The following is a 21,927-nucleotide window of genomic DNA, read 5'->3' on the forward strand; positions in this document are numbered from 1 at the left end:
AAATTAATCTGAGTTTTTTATCTTTTGTTCATTTGCAGTTGATGCAATGGAAGGTGAGGCTTTAGTTATAAAATGTCCCCGATGGAGTTCAACTTTGAAATTCACCTGGTATCATGCAGATACTAACAAAATAATTCCCGAAGAAGAAGAGGGATCACGAATATTTTCCTTAAAACAATTTCTTTGGTTTCTGCCAACTTCTAGAGAGGATTCTGGAAACTACACTTGTTTTATGCATTTGTAAGTGCAACATTGAAAAGTGAAAGATGTAAGACTGGAAAAAAAAAACATGTTTTACTAATGCAGTCTAATTATTATCTGTGGACATGATGCCATTTTTTCATTGTGTACACCAATTCATGTAACTTTTCATTCTGCAATAGCTATTTTTATGACAGGTCGTTAAAAATCAATCTGTGACTGAACTACAATAACGATCCATATGTTTATAAAAGGCAAAACTCACATTTGTTACAAATATTTATATATTTGTATTATTTCATATTCCATATAAAAATAAGGAACGCTTATTCCATATAAAAATACTATCATTGACATACCTTTATTCCATTTTAAAGTTCAAATAATCGCACAAAGTCGGTCAACATGAGTGTGCAGGTGCATCCATACAAGCAAGGAGTATGTTTCCCAAGTCAGATTCGTTACCCAAATGACACTGGAAGAGGAAAAATTGTTTGTCCTACAATTGACAATTATAAGAATGCTACTATCATCCAGTGGTATAAGGTAAATACACCCCCGATAGTGCCAGTTGTAGATCAGATTACTGTGAGAAGCTATTTGCAGCCAAATAAAGAAAATTTTCTCTTCCAGGACTGCAGACCTCTTCAGGGAGAGAGATACTTCAAGAAAGAAAAATATATTTTTATTAACAACCCAAGGAAGGAGGATGATGGTTGTTATACTTGTCAATTTATCTACACTCATAAAGGAAATGTGTTTAATGTATCAGCAACAAGGATTTTCATAAGTAAGGGTAAGACAGTCATTTTGTATCTTGCTAAGATTAAAAAGACTGATGTCTACTTAAAGCAAAGGAAGCTCCTTTTGTACACTAAAGAGAAAAAGAGTTTATGCTTGTTTGTTTTATCTTCTTAATGAAACTTTAGATCAGCTTTTTTAGGTGAATTTTGTGGATGGGGATCCAAATGGAGCAAGATGGGGGTAAATTCAGACCTGGTCACGTTCAGCTTTTTACTAAAAGTCTCTGACGACTCTGGTTACGTACTGTGGTTGGTAGAGCTGTCTGGTAGCACTTATTTCTGAAATGAAGGGTCTCTTTAGTGGTCTGCCACAAAGCTCTGCTTTCTGTTTGTTCGAGGGGAGAAGAATTTGTAGTTAGTGAGGATCATCTGGCGGTCATTGGATCACTGGTGTGTTGATGGCCTACAACTCAATATCTTCTGTCCATCTTGATTAGCTAGCATTTATTTGATAGTAGGGCTGAAAAAACTTTTAGATTTATCTTGAATGAGACAAAATGAGTGATGTGTATATATAGACAGAAAATGAGTGGAGCTCAGTGATTACTGTGTCTTTGTTATTTTGAACGCAGCCAACATGGCTGAGATGTGTGGACTTTGGGGTGCCTCTAGGATGCAATCTCCTCAGGGAGGCTTTGTATTTGGATGACGGTCAGGGGAAGAGCACGCAGCAATCAGCAGTTCCAGATTGTATCAACTTGCAAGACTTCAAAATATGTCTTCAGTTCTGCAATCAGATCAGTAGAAAAAGAGTCAGAAGTGTTGTTGGGGGTTTGGGAGCAGGGGAGGGCTTGGGTTTGGGGTTTTTTTTGTTTTTGTTTTTGTTTTTGTTTTTGTTTTTTTCCCCCAAAAAATAGATAATGTTAATTTGCAGACTGACATCAGATCTTTTTGCTGTAGGGAGGCACCCAGCTTTGTGGGCAGAATGCAGGTTTGGAGAGTAGGAGCCTTGATTCCATTTTTTGCTGCTGTGCCCAGATCTCAGTAGCGGAGTTTGTTCTGATTATTCTGAGCTGGACAGAAGACAGATTTGAGCTGAGACCTTGTACAGTAGCTTAGGAGGTGTTTTGCCTTTCCTTCCCCTCTTCCCTGTAATGTCCTCTTGGGCTACACGACACTTCTCTGCCTAACATTTTTGTTTGAATGTACTTTCATCAAAACTTCTCTAACTGGTCAGAAATGTTGTTGTGTCTGGGTTATAATGAAAATTTCTGGGTTTTATTTGGCACAAAGGCATCCACATTTACAAAAGCCTTTGTTACATCCAGGCAGATTACTTCATTTCAAAGTTAATCTGACTTTTTCTTTTGAAATCATTGCAGAAAGAAGGGATTGCAACATAACGTGAAATCTGAGCTGGGTCTGTCATGGCTGCTCCAGTTTTTACTCAATTCAAAGTACTTAATGACAACTTCTTTGAGTTTTTATCGGCCCTTAAAATTAGTATGCTGATGAGTGGAGCTCCTGTGTTTTGATAATATTGGGTTATGACGTACATTCCTGTTGCCTTGCAGATCCACACTGACCCAGAGGACCTTCTGCCTCTGAATGCTGGCAGCTAAGAACTTAGCATAGTCAGCTAGCTAGGAAGTTACTGACTTTCTCCTGACTTCTTTTTTACCAGATCCAGCTAATGAAAATTAGAAACATTTAGGATGGGTAACGAGAATTGCTTTTCTGGCAGCCTGGGAAGCAGGGGGTTAAATGAGTTCCTGCAGATTTTTTTGGGAAATATGGTTATCGGTTTCGCTGAGGTGCCTTGAGATGGAAAACCTTAATGAGGGAAAGGATAGCAAGCAATGTGTTTGGAGTGGGAAATATGAGACAGTATAAAGGGCAAGAAAAGAAGAAATATGCATCCAGGGAAAAAAATCTTAAAGATCTGAATACCTAGTTCATGTCAAGCAGCTGGATGTAGTTTGGACCTGTCCATAACGATTATTAGTGGGGACGGAAGAGAAATATGTCAAAGGAAAAGTAGTGTTCCTTCTAAAAGGTAATGATAAGGGATGCTCAGTGTCAAGGCAGACTGGTGCAATGGGAAGCAGTTGTGTGCAGCAGTGGTGTGCAGACAGTGGAGAGAGAGAGGCCTGGGACATGCTCAGCTGTCAGGCTGCAGAGATGGGGGAAACAGAGGGGAACGCGGGCAGGCAGCTGTGGGCTAGAGGGTCCCCAGCTCAGATACTGAGAGTAAAGTACATATTTGCTATTTCATATCATGGATATGAGTAATTTCTCAAATGTCTGAAGGAATTTCTTTATCTCTTTTTAAAAACAAAATAGGCAAGTGAGGAAACACACAAACTTATAACTGCATTTGCTTTTTTTTCCACTCAGCAGCTAAAACAGTACTTCAGAAAATAAAAATGTTCCTTGCTCTTTATGTACAAAGGTAAAATTAAATAAATGGGGAGAAAATACTTAAACTATTAACATGTACAGACTCCCAGGAATATTTGGTCATAGGAATGAAATCAGATGATCCCAACAGACATGAGGACATGAGGAAAAATTTCTTTACTGAAAGAGCTGTTAAACATTGGAACAGGCTGCCCAGGGAAGTGGTTGAGTTCCCATCCCTGGAAGTATTTAAGAGACGTGTAGATGAGGCGCTTAGGGACATGGTTTAGTGGGCATGGTGGTGTTGGGTTGACAGTTGGACTCAATGATCTTAGAGGTCTTTTCCAACCTTAATGATTCTATGATTCTATGATTCTATGACATGTGAAACACTGTTGTAGTGTTAGTTTGCAATTCTGCTTTGGGATCTTAAAATATTAACTGAACATATTATAATCATTATCTTACAAAATGCTTTTTTGCAACTTTCTAATATGTGCTTTCTTTTCCTTCTTAATTTCTAAAGCAAAACACTCACCTCTACCTCCTCAAATTTTATTTCCAAAAGATAAAGATGTAATAGAAGTGGATCTTGGTAAGTATGGACTTTAAATTGTTTTTAAATTAACATTTTGTGACGGCCTAGCGAACATGGGGATCTTCAAGAAGATTTAATGGTGGAATTTTTCATTACATTTTTGCACCATAATGTTTACCAGATTTAATTCATCCCAGGCAGGATGTGAAGTTAGATATAACTGATGGGTTATTCAGGTATTAAGCAGCAATTTAATGGGATTTAAATAATCCATTCTACCCTTCCTGGGATAGACTAGGATTACTCACACGGTCAATTATTACATCCCAACTGAAGGGGTGACAGCTTCCATCCACTTCAAAGAGGGCTTTAGCTAAATTCCTTGAAACTGCTACCCCTAAGAGCGAAGGATGGACTATTGCAACTAGAGATACTCCTTGTTAGTTGCGGTTCCAGTCTGGAGATAGTGGCTGTGTCTCTGTTGATGAATGAAGGAGGGCAAGAGACTGGTCGCTGGCCCTGAGGCTGTGGAGCACTGCCTGGCTCATGTCCACATTGGCTAGCGTTGAGCAGACCTGTCTGGTTGGAAGATACCGAGAGGGCTGAAAGACAGGACCAAGGAGTGAACTTAGAAATAGCAGGTTGGAGAGCCCGCGATGCAGAGCTTGCTCCCTTTCATTTAGGACCATAGATGTTCTCAGTGATTCAGATTTACCCTGCGTAACTTGCAGCATCAGAGCAAGGTGCTTGTGGTAGGAGTGAGAGCCGTCTAGGGTTTTTGTATAGTCAACGGAGAAAGGTGGACCTCTCCAGAAAGCAACTGAGCCCATCTGAAACATAAATAGGTAGCCCAGGATACCTGTCTCCCAGGGCAGGTGGGATGAATCGGGGCCACTGGGAGAGGGGATCGCAATCACCACTCCACTGTTTCTGTCCTACAGCAAGACCTGTGGTAGCAGGTACTGCAGGTGCCCAGGGCCCTGTCTGAAGTGCCACGTACTCAGAGAGTTGCCATGTTGACTCGCATCCCCGTTCTTTTTTTCCTCTTTCCCCTGGTTGCTTTGTCACTCAGAATTAGATGATCTGTGCTCCAGGACCACCTTTCTCTAATGAGATGGTCAGTCTCTAGTGCTCTGTGGGCTCTGCTCAGCCCCCTGGGACAATAAGTAATCTGGCACTGCTTGCAAGAAGCAAATTTACATTTAAAAACCATTTGCTGTACTGGATCTATTGTCTCTTATTGGCAAAACTGAAGGGATTTCTCCATGCTCCCTAATACCAGTTCAGGATGTAAGTCATAAGATTTGTTAATAGATGCAGATTTACATGGAAATAATTTAAAGTGTTTTAATTATACCTTCTTTCAGTGCAACGGTGGCTCTTACTTTGGAATAAATATTTCCTAATGACAAATACTTATTAAGGAATTTCCTGTTTTAGTTTTGCTTGGACTGGTTTACTTTACTTTTGTCCAGCTTGAATAAAATCCAAGATAAGATTCTGCACACAAGACTTACGCAAAATAATACATACTGAAATTAAATTATGTTATTTCCATGTACATTTGTGTGTGAACCAGCATTTAGTTTCCATGTTCCTCAATAGTTGATTACATGGCTTAAGCATGACAGGTAAAGTCTCCGTTGCCTTCATCATAACAAATATAAATAATTCCTTTTGTAATCCTTGGTGTTGTATTAGATTATTTGTTAAAATCTCCTTTTGCTATTTCTTTTCGAGCCTCTTCTATGCGTCGTTTTCTCAGCAGAAAAATATGTCAGAATTGTTAAGACAAAAGTCACAGGTGGTATGAAGATTTGTAGGAAAAGGTGTTATGAGGAAAATAAAATTACACTTGTTTTTCATCAAGGAATGTTTACATCTCTCTGTATCTTGATTAGGTGCTTCTTTGTCTCTGAAATGTCAGGCCCGCCTGGGGATTAAGAAACAGCCAATGGCCATTGTCACATGGGATGTGGATAACATCCCAGTGAAATACTTAGATTCTTCAAGATTTCATGAAAACACTCGTTTGTAAGTACATATAACACAGAATAATCTTTCTTCTATGCAAACTGTGCCTAGCCATTAAAGCCAACGGTACCAGCTCCTTCTCTCTCTTAGTTTTGAAGGACGTGAGCAAGAATATTACAGAGAGACCACTTTGCATATTACTGAAATAAAAAAGGAGGATCTGCAGGCAAATTTCACATGCATAGCGGTGAACAAAATGCAGAACACAAAGGCCACGGTGATGTTACAACTCAAAGCACAATTTGAGGGTAGGATTTTTTCATTTTGTTTTCTTACACTTTGCACTCAGTTTGATATATGTTGGTGATTTTATTTGTTTCTGTTAGTAAGAAAGTTTCTGCTGGTAAGAAGAAAAACCAGCCTGCTTCCTCCCTACGTATTCAAGCCAGTGGCAAAATTCTCATGGCTTCATTAGGTCGTGAAAGTCCTTGGGGTAAATTGTGCTGGGGGGAGGGCATTACTCAAATGGTATCAGTGAGAGATTAAATATGCAGAGCAGGACAGTGTACAAGCCATGTGATAAGAATATCCCATTTCTAGGATATTTCTGCCCGGTGACAAATTCCCCTTGCCTTAAAGGCATGTGGCGCACTGGGATTTGAAGCACACTGGTATAGTGCAGTCTGCTCTACAAGATACTCAGGCTGTAGAGGATCCTCTGCAGATAAGAGCTGGGCAAGGAACTGACCTCTCCTTTGGTCATCAGTGTTAAAATGCATTGTGAGAAGCAGAGATTCATCTTCTTTTGAGAATCAAACTGTTGTTTCTACTGCAGAACCATGGCAGAAAATAGACAAGCTTCAAAAGCAAGAGTTTCAGCTGCCAGTTTACCAGTTTTCTTGCCTTCTCTCCCATACCACATCCACTGCAGTGCCTTGTTTTTTGACAACGTTAAGTGGTGTGACTAACCTCTGTGATGTCTGGCTTTATCCTCTCTCCCTCTGAGCACCAATGTGTTCACTGTGGGCCACACGAAAGTCTGAATAACACTTCAAAGGCTTTCCCTTGGTTTTGTTTTTAAATTCATGATTCCAGTAATTTCTGCCAGAGAAGGAAAATTGAGCTCAGTAAATGATGGGGACTGGGATGGTCTTTAGCTCCTATGGGAATTTTTTTTAATAGGGATAGCCAGATCTCTGAGAAAGCACTGTCACCAGCACCACTGAGTTTGATTCTTATGGCAGAGAATGTTATTGTGTCTGTGAAGGCACAACAAGAAACTGTGGTCAATGGTTTCCTTTCTTATCCCTTCAGATATGCCGAACCACCAAGGATCTTGAGAAGAAATCCCAAGGTCTTTAACAGGGATTAGTTTTCTGTAAGAGAGTGCTGGAAAGAGTAAAATCAAGTGTATTGTGATCACAGGGTGTGCACAGCTCCGTGTCCTGCAGTATTCTTGACTGTTCATAACTTCCTGCAGGATTATGGCTTCAAAGCATAGACCTATTTCCTTGCCATAGCCTAGACTAGAAGGGATGTAGGTGAATTATAATAGAGGATGGGTCATCATCCAGCAGGACAGCACCGATTCCCCCCACAGGAAGGTGGCAGGACATGTTTTGGTTGGGTATTACTAAATGAGTGCAAGCGTAGCATCACTCAGGAAGCTGGAAACACATCAGCTCTGCGCTGAATTATCTGAGTGTGGGAGTGTACTTGCAATGGGAGGGAAGGAAACTGAGTAACAGTTCCAGCTCACTCTAGTTCAGGCAATACAAGTCCTTTGTGGAAAAAAAACCCCATATTACAAACTACCTGAAGTAAAGAGTGTATTTTATATTTTGTATCCATCAAGTGATTCATTAAATCTGATTTCTGTTGTAGACAACTCTTTTTTTTTTTTTTATCCATAGGTCATCAGTAAATGTTCATGAAAGCTCTTGACTGTGACCCCCATTTGCTGCTGCCTGCTTTGTGTGGATGTCTGTCCCCTTCTCCTTGTTGCTGCTATTGTCAAGATGCCTGCTTCTGCTACTCAGCGCTGTTGGTGTAAGCAATGCTACATCCAGAAATGGTTGTGCTTTGCTTTAGTTTTCTTCGCTCACCCCTCACACAGCTGAGCAATATTTATGCTAAAACAATGACAGCTTGCCTCTGAGTATAATAAAAATGCTGTAGGGTTTTCTTGTGCCTCACATCTTGTAAATGTGTAATAAAAATGTGTACTCTACTTCTTTTTTGTGTTTTGTTTGTTTGCTTATTCTTAATGAAAAAAAACCTGAGTTGTGGGTTTTTTTTTTAAATATGTGGTTGTTCCATAATGTTTCCCACAGCACAAATTGTGTCTGCTAGCTACTATCCTGTTAATGTGCTTTTTACACAAGTTCCTGCTCTGTATTCTGACTTTTTTTTCAGGGCATTCAGTATGGGTTACATCATTATCATTATTTGTAGCACAGATCTGTGATAGGAAGTGAGAGATGAATAGGTGTCATGCCACTTACTACTCAAATCAGTCAATTCCGGGGGCGTTTAGTGAACTAGATAAATAGTGTTTAGCTGCACAGGTGACAGATTAAGGGAGGAAGCAAAGATGCTGTAAGCAATTGCATTAGAGTTGCTGTTCAGTCTTACAGCAACAGCCCCTGTCTTCAAAAACCTGCTGAATGAATGATTTGGCTCACCACATAGAAATTTTCAATGGGAACCAGGAATTAAATCTATTTTTCTGAGTCATAATCAAATACTTCAAGTCCTATTCCACTGTTGGCGATATCATTATAATTAACCCTAGCAATTTGCTTTGATAACAATTGCAGTCCACATAAGAATAAAAAATTGCCAGAGAGGAGCGACAAGAAAAGGAGGAGTTCCTTTCACAGTCAAGAGTAGTGAAAGCTGTTTGTTTTTGTCTCCATGGAAAACAAAAATACTCCCTTAATACTACCAGGAACGGATGTCATTGGCAAAGCTGCTTGACATTTCACAGGGGAAAAAGTGTATTTTCCAGTTTAGGATATATGCTGTGCACACTTGTATGTATTCACATATGTAAGTGAAGAAAAGTGCTGTATTGTGAAAAAAGTGTCTGTCCCAAGTGTCTTTTCACTTATCTTTTTAAATAGGAAATAAATGCTGCTGAGAGAAGCTGATCAGCTCTTTAGAAATGACCCAAGTACCTCAGTTATCAGGAGTAATGCAATGCAGTCAGTCCTTCTGGTGTGATCTGGTGGTATCCAGACTACGAACACTAAGTCTTTCAGACAGAGAAATCAGGCAAATTCTTTCTTTGTTTTAACAGAAGAATATTAAATTAAAAATGAGGATTTGGCTATGAAATTTGACAGTCTCTGCAGCTATGTTCTTGCCTCCATTAGGAGGTGCTAATGTCCCTGCATCTTTCAGCTGCTGCTGCTGCTGCATTCAGAGGTTGCTTCTCCTCCTGCTGAGGAAGATCTTTCTCCGTTTTTTTCTCATTCACCCCCTGCCTAGTCTTTGATCACCTCAGTCAACATGGAACCTATCCTTCCACACTATTTCCCATCCTTTCTCTCCCCTCTTTGCCTGAAGCTGTTTGGTATCTTCTGACTCCTTCACCAACACTTGTTCATAAACACATTCTTCATGTCTCATAATACCTCTTTACAGAAAATATTGGCTGTCTCATTTCCTCCAGATCTTTCAGTCCTATATCTCCCTTTTTAATTCCAGAGATGGTGATCATCCCACATTTTACATTCCCTCTCTGCCACAAGACGTGTCCTCTCATGTGCTCTGAGATCATCTGTGTAACTTGTTGTGTGGGATGCCTCTGGTCACTGTAAGGCTAAGGAATTTGCAACAACTTTTAATTCCCTTTTCTTCCACCTTTCCTGACAAAGATGTAGCTCATCCTGCTGGACACCTGGCAAGAGGCAGTCTGCCTGCCAGACTACTCCCAGTTGCCCTCCACAGCTGCTTGGTCTCTCTCACACTGGAAGATGCCACCTCTCAAGAACGAGAAAACTGATTTGCTACACTGTTCATGCCAGTTCAGCTCATTGATAACTGCAGTGGATCAATGCTCACAAAAGTAGCTCTGCTGGCAGAGGGGGGGGAAGCTGTTAGCTCCTGAGACAGAGGCAATGACAAGTAATTGGAGAAACACTGAAAGCGTTAAGTCCTTCTACCAGCAGAGCTGGGTCAGACAGGAACATCCCTTCAGCATCCCCTCTAACTTGTCTGCTAGGGAATACACGGGCTGTCTGAATACCTTCCAAGTCCTTCCCTTTCTATTACTATATAAGCTGCCACTAGCTTTTAGTTCCTCATCTTGATCCAGGGCTGGTTAAATAACTGGAGGTGGCTTTTCATGTGTCTGACCCACAAGCATCATCTTATTTCTCCCTGAGCATTCCTCAATTCTCATTCACAAGGAGGTGTAAAATACCCAGAGGACCACAAATCTTTCTGGTGTGAACACTCTTATCTGGAGAATGCCAGAAATTCCAGTCATTCAGAGCAGAGATAAAGTTCAGCCCAGAACATCAGCTCTGTTCCTCCTCAAAGATATTTAATGCCGAACCTACCCTTTTGGCTCATCTTTGGTAGACAGATGTGGACAGGAATTCCAGACCCAGATCTCTGCCTTTACTGTCTGGAAGTGTGTCCACCTTAGAAGCCAGAGAAGTTACAAAAAACTGCTGTTCTTCCAGAGTTTGTCAGGAAATTCTTCAAATGTTGCTTTCTGACTTGTTTTCTCTGTCCTCTCCAATATTGTTTCTTGTGAGCTGATAGTTCTGTATTCCCATTGCTCTTGAATATAAATAAATAGTATGAGAAGACAGTCTACTCATGAACTTTCTGCTGCTAAATGATGCAGCAAAGTCAAACAGAACAACAGGATCTGTTCAACCTTGTTCGGGGCCTCCAAAAGTGGCTTCTGGCCCTTGCCCCCATTGTGCTGAAGACAGCTGATTTACTCCAGAGAAACAAGAGGCTGAGTCAACCTTACTGGGAATGGAACCTGCTCTTCCAGGAAGACCGCCATGCGGTTCTTGTCTGATGCTTTACAAGCTGTATAAACACAGGAAATCTATTGCTTGTTTTCCAGTCTTCATCTGATCAGTGCAAAACAAAATGCAAAAGGCATTTTTTAGTTTGCAATTGCAGAAGCTGTTGTTGGAATCTGTTTCTTTTCTACATGTTTTATAGATACCCACTCAATGTGTTACAGCAGTATTTGTAATGTGGCGAGCGCACTCTCAACAAATGAAGCAATAAGAAACAGTGGCAATCTCTGATCCTTGGGTCGTCCTCACCAGCTGGTGGAAGGGGTTTTCTAATTTTGTCTGTGTGTGTGTGTATTGACCAGGAAAATGGATCAAAACATAAAATTTGAAGGGGTCCACAAGGACAAAGTTCCTTCATGGGCATCACGTGACACTGTTAAAACTACAAATTGGCCAACCTTTGCTATAAAAGAAACTGGTTGTTTTCTTGCCCACTTCAGTCTTATTGGAAGGCGGTTTCCCCAGATCTCCTAGTTCTGGTGAGGTATGCTACATCACATGCCTGATGTTTCTTTCTCCCTTTAAATGGCAAAGAAAAAAACAGGAAGAGTGTGAAAATCATGTCAAATTTACCTCGCATCCTACCAGAGGAAAGGGAAAATGTACTTGTAAACTCCTTATTTATATACCTTTTCAGTGGAATTTCTCAGGCACTAATACTTTTAGGTTGCCTCTGCAAGTACTACTCAATACACTGCCTTATTCAACATGTCCTGGAGAAGCCAGGGAACCTGTAAAATTCAATATAAGAGACTCTTCATGGCTAAATATTTTTTCTTATTTCATTCACTTAGAGCCAAGTCCAAGCGAAAGCTCTGAAATTGCTCCTTGGTGGTGGTCAGTGCCTTCACCTGGTAGCATACTTACTGGCCGCATACGATCTGCAACATTTTCCAATCTGTCTTGCTGCCTCTTCTGCAGAGGAAACTGAGACTGGCTTTTCAGCCTGCTGTAAGATGCTCCTCCTCAAGTGCCGGTGAATGGCCTGCTGCTGCAGCCACGTGTGTCTCGTGTGTTTTGCAGGCAGGGGGAGGAAAAGCCCTGAGCGTCTGATCCCTGCTCCGAATGCACAAGGCTTGGCTGGGTGGAGTTGCTACCAGCACATATAATTACCCTCCGTGGGCTGATATGCTGTGAAGGGTCTGTACAGTGAGGATGCCAGAGCTGACCTCCGTGTTTGTAATGCCAGAATGCTTGTATTTAAATTTATATGTGGCTAACATTCAAAGGAATATTTCTTTTCGCAGCTAAGATAATTCTGAAATTGCAGCATACCTCAATTCTTCTTGTAACACTGACAGGATACATCTTCTAGTGATATTCCAAGCCAGGGCAATTATTATATTTGCTGTATCATAGTAAAATAAAGACAGATGGGCCCTTTTATGCAGATGGGATGCACAATCTGGACATTTTCACGTGCATTTCTTTGTGTGATAATCACAATCTTGTCCTAGACTAGCTGTGTGCATACAATAGCACAGAGCTGGTGACTGCCATCCTTATAGCATCATAGAACCATAGAATAGTTTGGGTTGGAAGGGACCTCTAAAGGTCATCTAGTCCAACCCCCCTGCCATGGGCGGGGACATCTTCAACTAGATCAGGTTGCTCAGAGCCCCCTCCAACCTGACCTGGAATGTTTCCAGGGATGGGGCATCCACCACCTCTCCGGGCAACCTGTGCCAGTGTTTCACCACCCTCAGCATAAAAAATTTCTTCCTTCTATCTAGTTTGAACCTACCCTTGATAAGTCTTCATCTCTGAGTTGGGGGGTAGTCAGATTCAAGAGCTGTTCCATGAGGGAAGCTGGAACTAAAAGGGGTGGCTCCTTTCGTTCCCAATTTTCCTTACTCGTAATTGCTATTTTATGTTCCTTGACCCTCTTCAAAGGAAAAGGCAGGGGAGAACATAATCTGCCTCCAGCATAGTTTATTTTATTTTTGTGATCAGGACATGTTGTTTTCCTGCTTGTTTTGCGTACTTTGTTCTTATCTTGCAGATTTCATTATTTGCACGTTTCTCTGTACCCTGTTTGTGCAACTAGGCCAGAAGCCTCCGCTTGTCCTTTTGTGGACACTTACAGTTGTCATGCATCTGCTTAGATGCCTTACAAAACGCTTGAACACTGTTGCTGGTTGCGTTATTAACAATTTTACAATGTTACAAAATGCTTAAACATCATTGTCAGCTGTGGTATTTAGCATAGGTAGGTCTGGATTCAACAGAAGCAAATACTAATTACATACTGCTTAGTATGCTTCTAGTTTAGGGGTCTCTGTGTTGGCTACACCAGCTGGGGAAGGAAAAAGCTTTGTCATCTCTGTTGTGAGCTCCAGCTCCTTAAAGCTGCGACAGAAGTAAGGATGTGAGAGGCTGAGGCTTCAGCTCATGTGTTAACTTTTCTACGGCTAACAATATATTCCTCTTTTTTGCAGTGGGACTTCCTAACGTCCTCTTGATTGTAGGATCTCTAGTTCTGCTAGTTGCAATAGCAGCCTCCGTTATACTTTATCAGTCCTTCCGAGTTGATATCGTCCTATTGTATCGGGAGATATTTCAGCCCTACTCAGTCAAGGATGGTAAGAATTGAGCAAGAAAGTTCCTTTTTTTTAAGGAAAGCTTTTCCTTAAAAAAAAGCAAAAAGGCAAATCATATGAAAATGGATTTATTTAATAGTTGCTTACTACCTCATATGACACCTGAGCCTGATCCTTCGCTTTGTCATGCCTTCTGAAATCGTTTAGATGAGAGGGGACATACATAGCTCTGGTAGTGCTTTACATTCCCTTGTTTCCTGGGTTCTGTAGTGATGTGTTACATAAAAGAGGGATTCAGTCCTGGTTTCGTATTTTTTTAACAAAAATATTTGCCATGAAACATTGAATGACCGTGAAAATCCAATATACAGTGCTATTAACTGTACTTGTCATGTGCTCTCTAAAGCAAAGGAACTACTGGCTAATGTGTTAACAGGCATGTGTTAGAGCAATGCAGTTTTATAAGCCAAAGAGAAAGGTACCAATATTATGGAAGACACTTTTGGGGGGAATACATCCCATCCAACTTTAAGGGTGGACTTCAGCACAAGATTAAGACATCTAAATTTAGTCGCATGCAACGAAGGTGCACGCATGCAAGTTCCCATCAAAGACATGAAACCTGGAGACCTGGGGTTGGGTTTAGCTGTCTAACCGTAAGCAGCTAGTGCCGTTGGAGCTCCCTGAGGACTTAAGAGAGACCTGAACCCCTCTGCAGTGGCAGCTGAAGGGCAGGCAGTGCCTAATGACACTATGTGGTACATGTTTTTAGGTGACCAAATCCAGCTTCTCATCAGTAAAATCAACTCAGCTAACCAGGCACTGGGACCTTGCGTCGGTGGTCTAAACACGGGCATCTACAGTCATTTGGGATGGCCAAAAAAATTAACACGTAACACAGATCTGCCGGATGTTGCAGACTTCTGGAGCAGGGTCTGGAGATCAGGTAGGGTACCATAGGAAGTCTCAAATGGCACTAGATGCCTTTGTTTAGGCAACTCAGCTGGGTCCCTGGCATTTACATGAGAGTAATCTGAATCACTCTAGAATTCACTAACTGCACCGGCTAGTTCTCCACTGATTGTAGCAGGAGTTTAGACACCTAGCTTTCATGTAGACACCTAAATTTACATTTTTTAAATCTGAAGCTGCCTCCTACACAGATGTCTGCATGGTAGATATCTACAGCTGATCTAGTTACTTATGTTCTCTTTAAAGAGGAAAGAAGTATGCTTTTTAGGGCAGTTTCCATTTAAGAATATTTTATGATGAAATGAATCAGACTCTGGAAATGGCTATTTCTTTTTTATTGTAAGGATGGTCTGGACAAGAACCTCATATAACAACAAAAGAAGGGATATAATCATCTCCACTGGAAAGAAAGAAACGAAACATTTGGGATTAGAAAAAAAAATGCTATTATGGAAAACATATTTGAGAGAAATGAAGAGTGAAAGAAATATTTGACTTTGTACTTGGTTCTGACTGTAAGACTACTTCCTGAGTAAAGGAGCTTTTCACTCAGAAGTATGCTATGTCGTGGGAATGATGAGTAATTTCTTCAGGGAGGAAGAATTTAAGTGGAGTGTCTTGTCCTGAAAGACAAAGGCTGTTAACAGCCTATTGTATCACTGAAACAACAAATGCTGAGCTTCATCTCTGTTTCATGCTAATATGCATCGATCAATTGAATTCTTACTCTATATACTTTGGGATACAGCCTTCACAATACAAAGGTCAGCTTCTCCAAACTTACAAACACACAGGACGTAACAATTGAGCATGGAAAACACCAAATGTGCACAGTCTCTAATTTCCAAACATGCACCTGATGATATACGTTAGCCAGATTAGCAGGACCTTCTACTTAGATCTATTTCAAAGACTGATATTTTTTTATTTCTCTTCTAGCTTTTGCAATAGACAGCTCTAATTCATGATAACACAATACACTTTGCTCTTGTTTTGCCTTACAGATGGGAAGATATATGATGCATATGTTATCTACCCCAGAAGCCATGCCAATGAAGCTAATTTTGTGGAATATTTTGTTTACCAAATCATGCCAGATATTCTAGAAAATAAATGTGGATATAAACTGTGTATTTATGGGAGAGATATATATCCCGGAGAAGGTAAGTTTCAGATCAGATAATGCACAGAATGACTTGTCAAGCTTGAGCAGACTGTGGTTCTAGTCCCTTTTAGGGGTATAGGAGGTCCCTTTACATTCCTGAGCTGGCTGCTCATCTCCTCAGCAGCTGTGTGTCTGCTCTTTCAGGCGGGGTGACGCAATGGCACTCTGTGCTTGCCCGTGTGCTAAGAAAAGCAAGCTACAGGGCAGGGGCACGGATTGTTTATCATCTTCTTGGGTCGTGCAGGAAATGTGACCCCAAGTGTCACTCTTTTAAACATACACCTGCTCTTTGGGTAGTGTAGCTCTGCATAGCCATTATCTGGGCAAAGCCACAGCCGAACCGTGCATGAGTAGGTCTACAAGACACGGAAGAGGAGAAAACCACATACTAAGTTGAGAAATTAACCTTGCTGTTACCACTCAGGGTTTTTCAACCTGTTATGAGGGTGTCAGAGTCACAGGAAGTTCACCTTCTGTTCACTGACGTGACCTCCTTTCTCTTCACATGATTCCCAGCGCTAATTCAGGAAACAGCTGGTATTCTTTATGCCCGCTTCCTTGTCTTCCAGAATGGAATCATGTTAATTAATCTGTGCTAATTTCCATATGGACACCTCTACACTATCTCTTATGATTGCTGTCATCTAGGTGCTATCTGCTTTCCTTCAGAGCTGACTTGTCTGTTTATTTTGTGCTCTGGTTATTCTGTGGACCAGATCTTCTCTCCCTGTCAGTAAGCAGGCAGGAAGCCAAAGCTGACACATTTTCTGTTACACATTTCTGAAATCATCTGCATTGGGCCAGGTGTCTTTCACCTGCCCAGAGCTGGGCTGAGATCTTTGATGTCCTTCTCTTCTGGAGAGTGGCAAAAGTGCTGCCTGGCCTTGAGAAAACCCACTGCAACAAGAATGTAAAAAAAGCTGCAAGAGTTGCTGAGCCAGACCATTCCCAGCATGCCAGATCCAGAACAAGGAACTAACAGTAGCTCACAAAACTGTCAATGACAAAAATTTATGCCACCTGTTCAGGTGATTAGGGACAGGGCAATATTTTGTTATGGGACACCGCTCTCAAACTGTGGTTTATGGATGGCAATCCTGAAGAAAACTGAGCACAGCACGCAACTGAGCTGAAGACTGCGGGACTAACAAGGGCTCTAATAAGTTGGCTGAAAACAAAGATGTTTTCACTGTACAAAGGTATAAATGGATGCCTGTAACCCAGAAGTGACAGACAGAAGACTCGCCAAGCCAGCCTTGGACAGTGAGTACCTTTTGTTTGACTTGTTCAGTCTGATTTAATCAAAACTCTCAAAATGTCCTGAGCATTGACCATTGTCCTTCTTTTTCTCTTCTTGCCTACTTTCCCAGCCTTCTGCTTTTCTCTTCCTTGTCCACTTTCATGCCCCAAAATGCTTCCACTTAGGTGGAAAAGCTATTCAGAATCTGCCTGCCACTGGGAGCACTTAGAAGTTCTCTGCTTCCACGCAGATGGACTTTACCTATACACTCCCCACTCTTATCTTCTGATCTTGAGCCTCTCATTACCAGGTCTCCAAATCCCAAACCTTACAATTAAAATATGCTAAGCACAGTAAAACAGGAAATGCCACTTCAAGTTACTGTGATCCTTCCTGAACACGTATCATAGCATTTGATGAATCATATTTTTCACTGTAAAACTCCATGTATTTCCAGAAAAAAAAGATTGCAGTGAGGATATAAAATGGAATTATTATGTCAAGACATGCTTATGACTCTTAGTTCCAGGGCAAAGCTTTGTTACTTGAAACTTGTGTTCTTCCAGTAAAAAGGAAAGTTAAACAGAATGATTCAAGTGATAAACAGCACTGCATAGCTGTCGGATTTCCATTATGCTTCCCTAAACTAGCATTCTTTTTGTTTCCTGGCCTTACTGATTAATAGCGTTTTCTACAACCTAACAGTTGCCTGAAGAGGTGCAAATGCAAGTATTACGCAGCAAACCAAGACTTTTCACCAGCATCACCTTCTACTCTGTTCTTCTCACGGTCTCATTGTCCTGCCAACCGCATTCCTTGCTGCAGAATCTAGCCAAACACTGCTGGAGCTGCTGTATCTGTAATACACAAAATCATGAGCAAATAACAGAGGAATGATCATACTTCACTGGAGCAGTGTTCTGTGTAGCCAAGTGTCCTATCTTCACCACTGGCCATGGGCAAAGGACTGGAAAAGACTAAGAACAGGGCAAGCTTATATTATGCTTCCATTAATGTACTCTCCCAGCAGTGTGTGGACTTCAGATGCTCGAATTTTTGTGTGTAATAGCTGCTGATGGATTTTTTCTTTCACAGTATTTTCTGTCACTTTCTGAACTCTCATAAACTTCTAACATTGATGAAACAGGTTGCAATGAATCCCTTGGTTAAAGTATTTGCAGCATGCAGCCCCATTTTCCCTCTTGCCACAAGTATGGCATCAGAAATCCAAATGCAGAAGTGAATACCTCCCCAGATCCATGGTCTTTCAGTCCTGAGCACAATGGACTGCACCTCAAAACTGAGAAAGATGTTAACAGTGTTGTTATTATGGGAACAAAACATGAAAGTAGCTGCTTACCTTAATTTGTATCACCTTCCAAAGGATCTATTCTCCTAGCATCAGGAAAATTTAATGAAAAAGAAGAAAATGAAAGGAGTTGAACTGGTGAACATCACAGAAAGGCAAATTATTTTCATAGAATACTCTCAGAGCCAAGAAATAGGACAGAGGAGTCATTGAAAGGGTTCTCTTCCTGACCCAGGAGCTGAAAAAGCTGGGCCCCTCTGAGGCTGAGAAGAGCCTTGAAATGGGCTGTCAGCCCCCAGCAAAGGAAAAGAGGATGCATATGCAGCTGGCTGATGACATCTGCAAATCAATGGCTTTGTTAAATAATTGTCACATTGAATTTCCTTAGCTCAGCTCCCACCTCCTTTCCCTTGGCCCAGCACGACATGCTCCCACCAAAACAACTCCAGCTTTCATTCTACAGACCACAGGAAATGCTTCTAACTGGGATGAGTGTTTCGCTGGACAGGCATTCATCTGCAGTGTTCTTCCCATAGACGTCACAGCAGGTCATCGGGAAAAGCAGCTCCTGGAGGCTTGATGTGGAGCTCTCCAAGTCACCCCAGAAATTTCTCCCATAGCATGCTAGCTCTCAAGTGTCCTAGGTTCAACACCTCCAACATCACTGTCCCAGTTGTGGTTGATCAGCTCTCCCTAACACACCGGTGGGAAAGAGAAACACCTTCAGTCATGCTGACATACAAATGCCCTGCAAGTCTGGATCCACCCCCGCAGGGCAGATGCCAACCCAACGCACAGGTTAGCGTATAAATTAGCATGCTATCGCTCAGGAGAATTAACACTCCCTCTGCCCCTAAGTAAGCCTCTTAAGAAGTAAGTCACCCCAAAGTCTCCAAATGACTGTTTTTCATGGGTCAGTATTGCAGGATCAGTCTGTAAAGCACTCAACTTGATAGAACATGATTCCTTACATGAAGACTATTGATCAAGCACAAATTTGATGCAATCCAGATCTACTGAACTTGACCCTAGGTTGTTGGATTAGAAATTCCTAACAATTCTTAAGAGCAGTGAAAATATTAATGTTTCAACCAAAGGAAAGCTTTTGAAAACAATTTGAAAGGAAAGCTTCGGGTTTTTTGTTTTTGTGTTTTGTTTCATTTTGGTCTAGTTTGGGTTTTTTAAGCTTTTTTTCTAATGAATAAACTGTACCAGACTGAAGTGAGACAGAAGTTATTTCTGGTTAAAAAGCAATGCAAATGAAGTACCTAAACACAAAAGACTTTATAAAAGAAATTTCAGGGTCTCATAATTTTCTTGTTCATTCCTAGATACAGCCAGTGCAATTGAGAAGAGGATGCAGAAGAGCAGACGGCTGATCATCCTTCTAACACACCAACTGATTAATTGTAAAGAACCTGCTTATGATCAATACATTGCTTTATACAATGCCCTCATTCAAAATGGTACAAAGGTGATCCTGCTAGAAATGGAGACAATTGGGACTTATGAGAAGCTTCAGGAATCTCTTAGGTTTATTGTTAAGCAGCAAGGTACCATCAAATGGAAAGAGCAGCACACTGTGCACCCACAGTCATCCAATTCTAGGTTCTGGAAACAGGTGAGGTACCATATGCCACTGACACTCAAGTCCTCATACTCAGCTAATGCCAGGTGAACAGTGAGTCTGAGAAAATAGTGGTACGTTATCGGGATGAACCACATGTCTGCAGCTCCTTTTCCTTTCAGTAGGCACACGATTTTACAGTCTGGAAGTCTGGCTGTAATTTTGAAATTTTTTCAGTCCTTCAATTAAATAATGATAAGGTAAACTGATGGAGGAGGTCTGGGGAACTGAAGGAAGTTTTTATAGGTATGGGAGTTCTGTAAATAAATCATTCTAGGCTGCATGCAGAATTTTGCGTGTCACAGGAAACAAAATGTACCTTTCTTTCTATATATACTTGTACACATAACCGAAAGTTTTGATTCTCAATAGCTGAACGTTCTGCAGGTTCTTTACCTTTCTAATGCAGTTGTTCAAACGTAAATGCCTTCTATATGACTCAACTAGGAAGCGCAATGTGTATTATTCAACTAGAAAGTATAATGTTGTGCTTTTGTTCATTTTTTCTGCCACTTACTCCTTTTTGATTCAATAGTCATAGTAATACTATGAAATGTTATTCTTCCTTAGTAGGGATGCCTCAGTAAAGGCTCTTTTGAGACTGATGTGAATACAGCATTAAAAAAAAAAAAAAAAAAAGCAGTGTTAAGGGAAACAAATACATGCTGATATATATTTATATGCATTTTTAATATTATATATATTAAAATGAATCTCACACAAAGGGGAAATTTAAATCTTTCAAGTACAACAGACCATGCTGTTGCTATTGTTATTATCTCCAGAGAGAAATAACATTTTAAAATTTGTTTGGTTTGTTTTTTTTTCTTGTACACTGGTAGCATTCCTTTAAGCTACTGAAAAAGAGACTTACTGCATTTTTATAAGAGTCAGTATCCACCTTTCTTTTTTTTTTCTGCTTTGACCTTATGCCTAGTTATACTTTCTTCTGATAGGGAATACCTTGAGATGCAAAGATCAGAGCCAAATCTCCTTCTAGTTCAGGGGTGTATGAACAAAACATGTTCTAGTACAGATATCTTTGCGAATCTTAATCTTTTTAGCTTCTTAAAACCAGGAATTTTCTTACTGTTGGCGAAGGCTTGGTTTTGAGCTTCAGGCTTGTTACAGAGATGGACTTAAAAAGTGAAAATTAGATGCAGAACATCTAATGTTACCAAGTCCAGGCTTACAGAGTAGGCAAGTCTTTTCCTTTTACTGTAAGTTTTTATTGAATGTGGATCTTCAGACTTATGGATGGCTATTTGTAGTAGGAAAAATGTGTATGCAATATATACATATGTATGCAGTATAGATTTTTTTCCAACATTAAATTAAAAGATCTATGGCAAACTAAACAGCTTTTCACTGATGAGTTATAATTTCTAGTGTTCACGCACTCATCGCTCACTATAAAACATCTAATGTGTATTATTGCCTCATTAGATTGTGTTGGGTCCTGTTCCTCTAGATAAACCTCACTGTCTCTATGGAAGCTCCACAAAATGGATTCATGCCAATGTAAGTGTGGTTTATTCCTACAGTACCATTTCTTTCCACAGAAAGAATACTAACACTAGTGTGTGTGTAAAGGCAGGAAAGCCTGTTGCTTTTCACTATGAAGATTTTTCACAGCAGCTTCTGGGCAAGACAGAATATTCACTTCCAAGATTATTACAAGATCAATTTTTAATAGAGTTTGAGTCCTGGGCACTTAATGAGGAAGAAAGGACAATAACCGAGTATCTTGGAAACAAAAACTCTTGCATGAATTGTGAAGTTGGAAAGGGTAAGAGGAGAAGGTACAATGAGGAAGTGCACAGGGTCAGCAATGAACCAAATTACTCTGAAACATACTGATATCTCATTGACTTCTGTTAGCCAGGCATGTAGTTATGGTGGTGAAAACCAAACTCACTAAATGGCTCTTGTGGTGACACTCCTTTTGTATCAAGCCTCATAGTTAACCAAGAAAAGAGGAAAACAATATCAAGCAAAACCTGACAACTCTTAGTGTGGTTTACCAGCAGTGAACAGTATGGCCTTGACAGAAAGAAAAGGGGCAAATTCTGAGAGTGGCAAAGAACTTTTACAGAACCAGGGGGTAAGTATGTGACTGTAATAATGACAGAAAAATACCGCAGCCGTCACTTCTTTTTGTATTCCT

The 21,927-nt window shown here is 40.6% G+C and overlaps 1 protein-coding gene across 1 annotated transcript in view; it reads left to right on the forward strand.

Moving 5' to 3' along the window:
- The window catches only part of IL1RL1 (interleukin 1 receptor-like 1), a 23,364-nt gene extending 3,553 nt beyond the window's left edge, over positions 1-19,811 (forward strand). The window contains exons 3-11 of the mRNA XM_009326290.1: positions 39-240; positions 579-747; positions 835-997; positions 3,871-3,939; positions 5,784-5,916; positions 6,007-6,164; positions 13,346-13,489; positions 15,424-15,582; positions 19,465-19,811. Of these exons, the coding sequence (XP_009324565.1) occupies positions 39-240; positions 579-747; positions 835-997; positions 3,871-3,939; positions 5,784-5,916; positions 6,007-6,164; positions 13,346-13,489; positions 15,424-15,582; positions 19,465-19,811 (1,544 nt within the window). The remainder of the gene's footprint in view (positions 1-38; positions 241-578; positions 748-834; positions 998-3,870; positions 3,940-5,783; positions 5,917-6,006; positions 6,165-13,345; positions 13,490-15,423; positions 15,583-19,464) is intronic.
- The last annotated feature ends 2,116 nt before the right edge of the window (positions 19,812-21,927 follow it).

Source organism: Pygoscelis adeliae, unplaced genomic scaffold, assembly GCF_000699105.1.
Source record: "Pygoscelis adeliae isolate BGI_AS28 unplaced genomic scaffold, ASM69910v1 Scaffold156, whole genome shotgun sequence".
In the NCBI taxonomy this organism is placed as follows: Eukaryota; Metazoa; Chordata; class Aves; order Sphenisciformes; family Spheniscidae; genus Pygoscelis; species Pygoscelis adeliae.